The sequence below is a fragment of the Vidua chalybeata genome, chromosome 3, assembly GCF_026979565.1.
Source record: "Vidua chalybeata isolate OUT-0048 chromosome 3, bVidCha1 merged haplotype, whole genome shotgun sequence".
Lineage (NCBI taxonomy): Eukaryota > Metazoa > Chordata > Aves > Passeriformes > Viduidae > Vidua > Vidua chalybeata.
The window spans coordinates 52,255,833-52,268,812 of record NC_071532.1 but is presented as its reverse complement, the minus strand read 5'-3'; the positions used below and the strand labels follow the sequence as shown (position 1 = coordinate 52,268,812).

General features: G+C 43.5%; 1 protein-coding gene across 5 annotated transcripts in view; it reads right to left on the bottom strand.

The window, feature by feature from the left end:
* PHACTR2 (phosphatase and actin regulator 2) overlaps positions 1-12,980 on the bottom strand; it is a 130,751-nt gene that overhangs the window by 70,378 nt on the left and 47,393 nt on the right. The window contains exon 1 of one of the 5 annotated variants that reach the window (XM_053938523.1): positions 1,922-2,106. The exons of the other annotated variants lie outside the window; for them this stretch is intronic. Coding sequence (XP_053794498.1) covers positions 1,922-1,964 — 43 coding nt within the window. The 5' untranslated portion in view covers positions 1,965-2,106. Of the gene's footprint in view, positions 1-1,921; positions 2,107-12,980 lie in introns of those variants that run through there. 5 annotated transcript variants of the gene reach the window in all.

Here is a 12,980-nt window from a genome sequence, read left to right as displayed (position 1 = left end):
GTGTGGCTCAGTGGGGATCTGAATGCACTATTGATTCCGTAGCACTAAAACAGATTTGTAGCCCCTGCGTGTGCAAGACATATATCTCCTTCAACTCTAATCTCTAGCAGCTGTCAAAAGACTTAAATGGCTTGGAGCTGCCTGGCACGCCAAAATCAGCGAAGATTTTAGGCCTGCTAGCCTAAAGGGCAGGCAACCCATGGAACAGGAACCAGTGGAAGTCATGCTCCTGCCCTGATCACAGATGGACAGGGCCCCCCAAACTTCACAATGGATTAAGTGTCTAGACCACATCAGTAAAACAGACTAGAGAAAACAAATGCCACCCAGAAACCCTCTTGCCCCTACCATTCCTTGTTGAGGATATACCCTCCCTACAATTTTAACAGCAATGAAAGTGCAGTGGAATTACTTTTCTAGAAACCTCCCAGAGGCACTACCACTGTCTCATCACAAACTGCAATGCTCTTAAAACAAAGATAACTAAAATTTACTTGGCAATATTGAGGCTGCATTATCATAACATACATCTTCAGATACCTGTCTCTTACTGCTCCTGATTGAAAATTTTGGTTTCAATCAGGAAAGAATTCAACAGTGATTTTTTTTTTCCTTTGAGGTAAAGCTAGAAAATCAGCCCAATTATTGTCCATTATCATCCAGCCAAGCAAACATAGGCACCACATTTATCCTCAGTCAAGATACGGGCCCCCCAAGGCAAAATGCTCTCACAATAGACTTTTGCACTTAAGAGTTTGGTCACTTTTTTTGTACAGGAAGTTTAACAAAATTTTTTAACCGGTCCATCTGTTTCCTTACATCTGCTTTCTGATGACTACCTTGAAACAATCCTAACACACTGGCTGCCGGGTGAAACCTTCAACAGGATGGTAACATTTATTGGAAATGGTCCAATTTTTCTTTAATGCTATGTTTGACAGGTGAGAAAATCATTCAAGGTTTTGACTGAGACTATGTGACTAGGAATATAACCGAATTTGTCTGAAAACTATGTGTTAATACTAAAACTATTCTCTGAAACATCAATGAAGGAAAAATAAAAGAGGAAAAGAGAAAACTTGTTGCACTGTTTCCTATTTGACAAACATTCCCACATTAACAACAATAAGCAAATTAAGGATAAAGTTCAGTCTTCAGCATTAAAGTCCACAACAGGATTTTGTTGGTTGGGTTTTTTTTTTTTTTGTTTGTTTTTTTAATTGATGTAAAGGAAACAGGCATTGAGGAAAAATAGGCATGGAGGAATTTCGCAGGAAACTTCAAATCTTGCTGAAGTTAATTTACATTCTACATCCTATTATTGTGGGAAGAGACCCACTATGTTTTTCAGTAACTAAAACACACCAGGTTATCTTAACAACATTCCCAAGAAGCTCATACTACCTTCAAAAAGTTGCAAACAGCCAGGACTGCTTTATTGGGGGGATGGGGGTGGTGGGGGAAAGGACCCGAAACAGTTCCACTCACACGATATTTATTTATTTTCAACAGTCTGCTTACACATAAAATGTCCTGGAGCTAAAAGCAACCAGCTGGGCGGGTTACTAGCCGCGCTCCTGGGCGAGGTGCCAGAGCTCCTTCCCTTTCCCTACGAAGGGGAAGCCTTCGTACTTATTTATTTAATAACGGGTAAAGAAGGAGCCCTGAGCCCCGGGGAAGGAGGGAGGCACGGCGGAGCCTCTCGTCCCCCGGGGGCCGCCGAGCCGGGCAGCGCAGCGCCGGGAGCGACCGCCGCTCCCGTTCCGCTGCGTTCCGAAGGAACGGGGCAGCGGCGGCGGCCCCGGGACCGCGGGCACCGCTCCGCCGGCCCGGGGACCGCGGCTCCCCCGCCGCCACCACGGACCCTCGGCAGGAGCCCCCCGCCCCGCCCCGCCCCGGCCGCGCCGCCTCCGGTACTCACCGCCGGCCGGCTCGGGCAGCGTGGAGACCGAGGTCTGGCCCATGGCTTGGCCGGGAGGCGCTCACGCCGCCCGCGGGGCGCGCACCCTCCGCCGCGGCTGCTCCCGAGGGGACATCCCGGTGCTGGCCGGGCCCGCGCTCCCCGCCGGCTGGCGGGGGGCGGCTGCTCCGGCTGCGGGCCGGCGGCTGCTGCCTGTCATCCCGCCGAGCTGCCCGGCCACCGCCGCGGCCCCGGCCCCTCGCCCCCGCCCCGCTCCGCCCCGGCACCGCCTCGGCCCCGCCCGGCCCGGGGGGTGCGCGCCGCTCCCGCACCGGCCCCGCGCGGGGCAGCGCCGGGATCGCAGAGCTCTTTAATAAATTAAAAAATAAAAATAAAAACATCAAAGACAGAAAACCCCCCTTTAGCTACCCGGAGTTTGGGAAGGACGGTGCGCAACTAGCGGGGCTTCCCGCGCTGCTGGCGTCCCGGTCCCTGCCTACCCCCGCCCTGCTCCAAAGCCTTAGTCCAGACACGGAGTTATTCCCACTCCTTCTCATCCTCTCTGAACGTACAGGGGAAACTTGAGGCAGCCGCAGGGAGCGATCCCCTCGCCCCGCTTGAGGTGCCTTACAGCTGGGAGCAGTTTTCAGGCTGCGCTGGTGTCACGAGTAGAAGAGGAGCGCCCGGGCAGGGCATGGGATCCTAACCAGGCTCGTTTGGCCGTGGCTGTGGTCTGGAAAAGAGCCCGACGCTCGCCACACACACAGGTACATAATCGAAGACAGGACTACTTTTGGCTTTGAAAGAAAGAAGATAGTCAAAGACAGCGGTATGCAGACAGCACTCTGCCGTAACAGGTGACAAGAAGGGATAATCAATGGGATAAACTTATGAGGAAGATGGAGGGGGGGAAAAGACATTGTGCATATAGCTCTAGGGCAAAACTAACATATTATTAATTTGTTTTCCTTAAAGCATGATCATCATCCAAGCAGTGGTAAAAGCTTAATGCTAGCGCTAACAACTGTTACCACTGGTGAAAAAAAAAGGGAGAAAAAAATAAAATAAAAAATAACCCTCCCCCCCCCAAACTTGAGCACCTAATAGCTATTACTATGCAGTATCTAGAAATAAGCAGGGAGATGCATATATTTCACTGGAGGACACTTAAATAACATCTAAATAACATGCATATATATCACTTGAGGCTCACCTAAATAAGATCTATTAGCAAGACATGGTGAAATTACAATTTCCCAGTGGTCTGGAAATCTTAGAGCAAAATCCTAGAGGGGTTGAAGTGATGTCTGGCTAGCTGATCTTTGCATGTGTTGGCACTGTGGTGCTGTTTCAAGGATGGAGAAGTGTGTTAGTTGGGGCCCATACCAAGGACACAAAAGGAACACAAGAAGTTGCTGCTGCTTGTGTGGGAGGCAGAAGAATTGTGATTGTCAGCTAATACATGGAGAATACAACTAATGCTAGTCTTCATGGTTTTTTATAGAAAATAGGTTCCTGGTAAACAGCTCTTTTATTTCCTCATTTTATATGATTATGCATTAAATTGCCAGAGGCTTGAGTGTAATAGACTTCTACTAGGTACTTGATTTAGTAAGAGAGAAAAAGTGAGTATAGCACGAAATTAATAAAGCGCAAACAGATGAAGAGCTAAATGAAAAGCAGATCAATTGTCCAAGCAGCATCAGCATTTAGTGAAGATGTTGGTGAGCTGCAGTGAGGCTCTTCAGAGTTTTTATCAGAAACCTAGAGAAGTATTTTTTTCAAACAGCTTTAAAAAGACTAAATAAATCACAACTGGCAGCAATTTTAGACAGAGTAAATATTAACAGAGTGATAATGAGAACAAGGCAGTCACAGAGTTATCTGGATTATTTAACAAACTCAGGTCTTTCAAACAAGTTTTAATAGGGTCAAAAAGAGAAATAAAGTCAGACTTGCAGGATGGAACAACACAACCTACAGGACCAAGGAATGTATCTTTGAAAGTCACTCCATATAGGAGCTTGGAGAAATTCAACATGAGCTCCTAGTGAGCTAGTGCTGGTGGAAAAGAGATTGGTATGTACATACAGCTGTGCAAGTAGAAAAGGGTAGGTAGAAACCCCATTGCATCGCTGTGCTTTTTATCAGACAAAAGGTGGTGTCCCATATCCAGTGTTGTTGTCTCTCCCTTAAAAAGATGCTGTGTGATCTGAGAGAGCTGGAAAGAGATCCACAAGATAAGATGGAAAATCCAGAAAGCGGTCTCCAACAAAAGTTGCAGAAAAAGCCAATGCATTTGGAAAAGACATGTTGCATTTTAACTCAACAGTGCCCTTGCAAGGAAAGAACAGCAGTGCAACACTCCTGGATGTTCAAGCACTGAAGAAAGGACTCTTTGTCTGACACCCCAAATCCAGGTTCCATACAAAGCACGGTGTGGAAGACAACTGAGTGGGGCTTATGCAGAGAACCAGGCTGAATTGTGCCGTGGGAGCCAAGGGCAAAGTAGATGGCCTAATGGTCCCTTTGTCAGCCCAAGGAAAGGCTTCCAGAAGGGTGGTTTATTGTATTAGACAACTTCTGTCCTTAATTTCTCAGGAATTTTTTTTGCATGCAATTTGGCACGTTCATTTTTCTTATGTTGAAAAATTATTTTTAAAGGGTTTGTTTTGAGAAACTTGAGTTACCTCTTTGGAGTCACTTGTAAACAGGAACATAAAAGTTTTCCTGTCTGCCTCTGGTGAATCTCATTAATTTTATCAAAGGAAATTGTGTTCCCCTCCTGCATAAAAGCCCAGTTTAAAATGCAAAAGTGTATACCATCTGTCTGCAATGATTCATGTGACGTAATAAAGTCCTCAAAGTCAATTCGTGAGCTAAATAAATGAAATTTAGTTACCACATCGTTCATGTAATTGAAGTAGTTGCCAATTTCTTTTGGTTCAGTTGTTGTGCTTTTTTCTGGTTTTTTCTTCCTAATTTAACTGATGGTGACGACTTTATTTTTTATGAATGGTAAGGGAAACTGAGCTGTTGAAAGATATATTGCATTTTTCATATGTAGAGCTATATTTATGTAATTGCCTCCACACAGAAGGGATTCTAACATCCTACTGACATTCACATGTGAGCATCCACACAAAATACACACATTTAATACTTGGTTGTCTGTAGACTTTAATTCTGCAGTATGATAGAGGTGTTCTCATCTGTGCATTAAGTTTCTTGCCATGTTGATAACTGGCATGTAGAACAGTTGAAAGTTTAAGGATATAACAAATTATTCTAGCAGAGATTTAAGATTACAGTTATGTAGATAAAATACACTTTTATTTTGTATACTTGTTTTTTAGGGTATAGATGATCCTATATCTTTAGCTGTATATTCCACTTTGCATCTAAACATCTAAGAGGATAAGACACACAGACTTCTAAGCATTTTGCAGTATTTTAGTCTTCTGGGCTTTCTGGAAATCCACAATTGCAAGCACAGCAAAAACAGGCAGGGGAAGATTAAAGCGAGAATTTCAGGATTAAAATTTCCATGACCATTTTATCCAGGGCTATTTATGAAGGAAATTCTGCAAAAAGATGCTAATATATGTGTGTCTTCCATCATGTGTTGAAGCAGCAGTTCACCTGATGGGTACGAGAGGAGCCAGTAAGTCATGCCAGACTGTTCTGAAACAGCAGCACCAATGGGATTCCTGGATCCTGTGTCCCAGTTAGATTTGAGATTCCAGTGTGAGTAATAATGTCTGATTGCTTCATGCTACACACCCAGCCCTTTTCTTGCCCAAAGTTTCTGCGTTGAGTACTGTGGAGAGTACTCTTGAAGAGACACTCTGCTGGCCCTCAAGAATGGAAATATTCCACCAAAAGGGAAAAAATTAGTTTCTTCCTGAATTTCAGAAGTATTTGTAAAACTAGAGTGTCTCTATTGTTGAAATGGCTGATATGAGATCTATTCATGGAAGATGATGTAAAACTTCCAAATTTTTCCAAAGTCAGAATGACATAATACACATAATAATCTTTCTCACATATGAAAGGGTAAATTCCTTCCCCTCAATAAAACATTAAAGACAGGTCTATTTCAGTGTGTTTACTATACTGAGATGATGGATGGCAATAGATGACTTACAACTTGTAGGATGCTGTTGCCTGGTTTTTACAGTTCTGTAAGCTCATGTAAAGAGGCATTTTAGAAAGGTGAAATTGTATTGCTATTCTCTCAGATTCATTTATGGCCCTAAATATAACTGAAGCTATGAGGAGGGTTTACCACATTTAATCCCAGGATTTGTAATGCAGGATCGGCAAATGTAACAGGAAAAGACTGTTTTCCAGGTGCTTACTAAGAAAAACCAAGAGGATGGCACTGAGTCCAGAGCAGAAATGACTCAAACAGGTAATTTCTTAAGTGGTCTACCTGCTCACAACTCCTGCCAGTGTGCAGAACTGCTGGGAGATGATCAGCACAGTGTCTGGCAGGCTGCAGAGCTGAATGATACAACAAACAAAGCAAAGGTCATGGCATGGAGCAAACATGAGCAAGAAGCTAGGTCATTTTTTTAGCCATGGTCACAGTAAGGTTTGTAACAATGACATTGAATTAGTACCTGCCTGTAGACAACCTGCAGTTATTAGGGGAAGAGTTTGGGGAGGGTACCAGCACAGTCTCTTTGCTTGAGACTGAAACATCAGCTGTGGTTGAGCAAAAAGCTAGTTCTGTTTTCTGTGAAACCAAATGCAATTCTTAAACAGGCACCATCAAAACAAAATCACAGGCCATGTTCATGAATGATACAAGCAGCTTGTTGGACATTTAGGCCACTTCCTTGTAATAACCAGAGACTTTTTCAATAACCCCAGAATGTTCTCTCTTTTGAAAATATTTCAAAATATTTTTATGCATCCTTCTTTTACATTTAATGGCTTAGCAATGCTGTGTCCTCGCCAGTGTCACCTACTGTTTTCAGTGCCCAAGTATAAGGAAAAAAAAAAGAGGCTGTTGTTTTTCTGAGTGATCATCATCAGTCTTCCTCCCACAAAAACCCCACTGCATATACTGTCTATATAGTAGAATGGAAGGCAACTATACAGAACTGAGAGGAGCTTCTGTAGTTCAGTCTCTAAATTTGGAAGCTAGGGGTTCAGAACTTTAGATCACGGGAATTAATATGCAAATATGGGTTCTTCTGTTCAAAACATACAGCAGAAGTTTTTTGGATGAGATCTGCTTGTTCACATTAAGATTGCACTAGGTGATGAGTAGCAAGGCTGTCACCTATGGAAGATCTGAGGGGCTCAGACTTGTTTAGTATTTGACTCCTGTCTTATTTATCCTTACTAGATCTTTGCCATCAGAGGCAGGAAAAACAGCACAGCTGGGCAAACCCATTCCTGGTGATTTGGCACAGATGGGTTTTCTTTCTGCTCACAAATTATCTCCAAATAGGTTCTGCACTTGCAAACCTGTTTGCTACTCTAAATTATTCACCATAACAGTTTGCAAGCCCATTTTGAACACTGGGAAGCAGGTAAACAATTCATGGCAACAGAAGTTCAATAATTTATTACCCAGGCTGTGTGCTAGGTGCCCTCAGCCGTGGACATCTCTTTGTGCTCTCTGACTTAGGAGTTTTACCTGTGCCTGGAGGAAACTTGCATAAAAACACATCAATATGGTTTTAAATGGTTAGTAATAAATGCTTAAGGATCTACTTGTGTGGTTTTATTATCTGATCTGTGGCTTTCTTATGTTGCACCCTTTAACTTAACTCTGCTCTTACCTATATTAAGTAGCTACTTAACAACTTGTTCTAGGAATTACTTCTACAGACTTGAAGAATGCAAGTATGTTGAAAAATCTCCATTGTCATTTTAATAACAGATTGCAGTTTCTGTGGTACTGTACACACTGGACTTTTAAAGTAATTTACATACTGTGTGTGCATCCACAGAAAGTAGAAAGAAAATGGTCCCAACACAAATATTTAGTGAGTCATGAAGAGCAGATCTACTCCTCTCCTGTGCACATTCCTCAGCTTCAGAAACCGCACTACACTCACATTGTGCCTTCTTCCTATATTTCAATTTCTACATGCTTCATCCCTTGCCAGTTCTGTTCCACAATATCTTTCAAAGGTGTTTTCTTTCCCTAATGTTCTTTAAAGGCAAATTCTAAAACTTTAAATCCCTCTGAGATTTTAGACCTTTCCCTCCATCCCACGCTTGTTGCTAATGTTTGTCTACTTTGCTTATGATGATCTGGAGTCAGTTCCCTCCCTTCACTTCATCAAGCCTGGCCTATGCAGGAACCTTCATTTTCTCACAGACTCAGAGTATTTCACTAATTGTTGGGAGTACTATTATGTTCACGTCTATTGTTTTAAAAATTATCAGCTGCCTAAAGACTTCTGATACAAGTAGTAGAAGTGGTGTCATGCAGATTTTGGAGAACTACTTGTGTAATATTATGAAAGTGAAAAAATGAGAGATTAATCAGACCCATCTGGAGTTTTTAAATTTTAATTTACTGAAAGTTAATATAAGAAATGTGTGCTCTTCAGGATAAGACTCTTGCCTTCTATTAAGAAGGGATAAGTAGTGTTCACTTGATGCTGAAAAAAGCGACCTTCTGTCTTTGTTTAAAGCATCAAGGGGAACTGGCATACTGGATCACATTATGTTTCTAAGCCTAAATCAGATATTTCTGAAAAACAGATGAAGAACCCCTCAGTAGGTGACATGACACATTACCCAAAGTCTGTAAGGTCATACCCTAATACTTAATCATGTAAATGCCACAGTCCTGGTTTAAATTTTAAACCTTGAATTTTCAGAAACTCTTCTACATGTTTATGGCTGTTAGTTGCAAGAACTCTTGATGTGAATGTACTTCATACATGATCATTTCCTTTGTGCATCATACTGACTCCTGGATCCCGGCACCTCCTGTTGTGTGGCAGCACTGTGACAGCACAGGACAGAATTTCCTTTCCAGGCAGAAAATAACCATCAGACATCTTCTAACCAACATTGTGTTTGTCACCAGATTTCAATTTTGTCCAGGGATCCAAATTTATGATGAAAGACAAAAAAGGACTACATTAGAAATTATAAATAGCATTCCGCCTGTCCTAGTTCAAGCCACTGGGGAAGAGGAAAACAGCGGTGTAACAATGACACGTTGGAGTGTAGAGTTCCTCAATAGTCGGGTTTCTGCCAGGTTTTCTGCTAAAGTTTGTATCAGTAGCTACAATAAACAGAATGAATAGACTCCTTTACTGATACAAGCTGGCATGTCCCCAGCTGAGAAAATGAAGTAGGGCAGCTAAAGGCAGCTGGAGGCCTATTCTTACTCAGGTCACCACCTTTCCTCTTCCACCTCTTCTCTCAAGGCCTGCTGTACCTTTCATTGTGTTCTCCGTAATAGTGGGACAGTACTGGAGGTCCCTAATTCATCATTTCAAGGAAGGGCTCCTACCAGCTGGACCAATTCCCCTTGGCCATTTTGCATTTTTTTTCTCTCCCCCCTCTGGGCCTAACAGCAGCCTCTGGCTGCCTTCTGGCTGCCGCTGCAGCAAATTCCAGCTATCCAGGAGAACTCCTGTGCTCTCCAGCCTGTCCAGCTTAGAGAGAGAAGCAGCCATGATACTGATTCAGCTGCACTAACCATTTTCCTTAGAAAAACACAGCTTTCTGCTCTTCAGGGCACGTGTGGTGGTTGCTGGCTGTGGCTTTTCCTCTCTGTTTCCAAGCTCCTTAATGAATCACTGCTTTTTGGCACTGAAGCAAAATAAACACATCATTTTGGATGCCTTTGCCAAACGTATGTACACTTGGAGCAAGTTTTGAATGATAGAAAGCAAAAAGTTTAATGAAATGTGCTGGCTGTGTAGTCAAAGTTTCAAAAGAGCCAGAAAATATGAAACTGAGGGTCACAACAGTATCATCAGCCCCCAAGTTGTTCAGATCTTGTGGATTTTCTGGAACACATGGAAGGGACTTACCAGTAATGTATCCACTACAACTCTCAACAGGAGAAAACAGTAATAGAAAGCAGCACAGGGGTGCAGGATCACTCATCAGCATGATGGTTAGATGCCTACCTCTTTCCTTTCCATTCCCCTTCCCCTTTCCATTTTTCTTTTCTGCTTTTTAACTGATTCAGTGTAACTACACAGAGCACAGCAGAGTTTTGCACTGATGCTTCCTAGCCTATGTGAAGGGGAAAAGATTTGGCAGGGGTACTGAATGAAGTTTCTCAGTTGCTCAAGCCAGTCGTGCGTACCTACCTTGCTGTGCACTTTGGCCCTTTTGAACTGCATCAGCCTGCCCATGATTTCAGCAACATTCATTTGCTCTTGCTGACTTGAGTGAGAATTGAGAAAAAGTTTTGAAACTGTTTAGAATCAATGTTCTCCTAGTTCCTCTCCATTCAATTAGATTTTAGAATGAATTCAAATGTGTTGCTGGACTATAATTAGCTCTGAAGGACAGAAGTCCACTGGGGACTGGCTCTTTTCTTTTTAAATGGCCAGTTGTAAAGACACTACCTTGAACAATATCCTGAATGTCAGCAAAGTTTCAAACCTGGACCCATGCCTAATTAACTGCCAAAAATCAGAATCATCTCTGCCTTTGGCAAATCGAAGTCCTTCCCTATGAAGCCGGTTTACTACAGAAATATCTGGACCAAAATGCAAGTCTCAGCCTTCAGTTTCCTTTCCCTGTATGTTTCTACTACTGTGACTTTTTTTCTATCCTACTGGGAAAATGCATTTTTTCCACTCTCTCATGACTCAAAAATATCTGAAAGATTCTCCTTCCAAGCTGAAGAAAAAGAAGGGGGAAAAACTTCACCTTTTGGCAAAGATACAGATGGAAATTTTTGACTCAAAAGAGGATTTTCAAAATAAAATAAAAGAAGCATGTGAAAACAAGGGGTTATAGTGGAAACTATTTTCATAGCCAGCTCTAAAGTAAGCACTGCTGTTCCAGAGACACATGGTACTGATGCAAACATTGGTTTGAAGCCAAAACCCCTAGCATGCTAGAGGAATCCGGAAACAATACAATATTAAATACACCTCAAAATATATGTCAGACATCTCCCCGTGTCTGTTCCACTTATTCTTCACAGCAAGACACTGTGCACTTAATTCATCAGTGGCTGCAGAGTAGCAGAATAAAGAGCTGGGGGTGGACATTCTTTCCTGCACCACACTTGCCGAACAGTCTTCTGGAAGACCCAGGATTATTATTCCCATTTTGCAAATATTGAGCCAATATCCACTTTCCATCTGCAGCACTTACACAGCATCTATTATTATAGCATGTGAGCACCTCTTGCTGGTCCTAGGGAAGTGTTATTATCCCCAAGGTACCATTTCCACATTTGGGGTGATGGGAGGAGAGAGTGTGCTACAAAAGATGTGAGGGCATCCTACTCAGCTGCACTCCTCATTGGCAGACTCTTTCTCCTATCTTTTGTCTGCTTCTTTCAGATGCTACAAAGCAGTTGTCCTGGCCCTGGACAGTTTTCTATCATAGAAAATCCCCTTTGTCTGCTCTGGTGTGACCCCACCTGGACTACTTTGACTCATTCAGCACATAGAAGACATGGACCTGTTCAGACAAGTCCAGAAGTGGGCCATGTAGATTATTAGAGAAATGGAGCCCCTCTCCTATGAATACAGGCTGAGAAAGCTGGGGTTGTTCAACCTGGAAAAGAGAAGGTTCAGGGACACCTTATAGCACCTTCCAGTACGTTAAAGGGGGCCTGCAAAAGAGCTGAGAGGGACTCCACAAGAGTATGTGGAGGTGGGACAAGGAGGGAATGGCTTGAATCTGAAAGGAAGTAAGTTTCGATTCCGTATTGGGAAGAAATCCTTCATTGTAAGGGTGGTGAGACACTGGAACAGGTAGCCTGGAGAGCCGGTACATGTCCCATCCCTGGAAATATTTAAGGCTGGTCAGAGCTCTGAGCAATCTGATTTAGCTGAAGATGGCCCTGCTCATTGCAGGGGGGTTGTACTAAATTACCTTTCAGAAATCCTTTCCAGCCTAACCCATTCCATGCTTATTTTTGTGCCTACCATGATTACAGCTTGGCCTACATCTTTGCTGATCTGTAAGAAAGCCCACAACCAATTACAAGTCCAAAATAAAGGTGTAAAATGAATCTCCTGCTTTTCTGCAGACCGTCTTTCCTGCAGATTTGAGGCTTTTGCTCACAGTTCTTGCCTCTCAGTGAAATGCAAACACTAATTGATATTTTTCCCAGGGCTGGTGGAGCCTCCCCCTTTCCACCTGTATTCCCCAGAGGTCTAACAGGGAAGCGAGCCCTGCTGGCTCTGTCATGGTCTGGATGGCTGCAGAGGCATACCAGCACTAGCTGAGCACTAATTGAGGCTGCTTCTTCTCTGCCTGTCTGGCCTCAGCTCCCCACAAGGCTCCTCATAAAGAGGATCCACAGGGTTCACAAAGAGCAGCCAGAAGCAAGCAAGTGGGGCTGGCAAAGCTCACAGCCTGCTCTGCCAGGAATTTATAACACCACTGGAACGGGATGGTGTTCTGTGGGCGTTGGCCTTGGTGGCTGGGCCCTGTGCTTTGAGTGGCAATGTCAGAAAGGTTCAAAGACACCATCAGATCCAATTTCATGCTAACATGCACACCATGCACCTCTCTCCTCTCCCAGGCTTGTTTGTTTTGAACCTTCAGAATCAGCTGCTTTCATTCTCCTAATTGGAGGTAGCTGTCTTTGCAGTAGGTTTTACACACCATTTGTTTATAAAGCCATCCTTGTTGTTGGGAAATGTATCATCTCTTTTTAACTTCTGCATGACCAAGTGTGCATGGCTGCGCATAAGGAGGGCTAAAAAGGGTTGGGAGTTGCACCCTTGCCAGCGTGCTGTAGCACAATTCTGATCTGGTAACCTGCTAGCATCTCCCTGCTGAGGGCTGCTTTCAATGGGGCAGAAAGCCTGGTGAGCTTTGCCTCCAGCCCCTCCTATATGCGTGGCATGTGGTCTTTGCATGGTGACTGTATAAATCAAGTGTCAGTCTA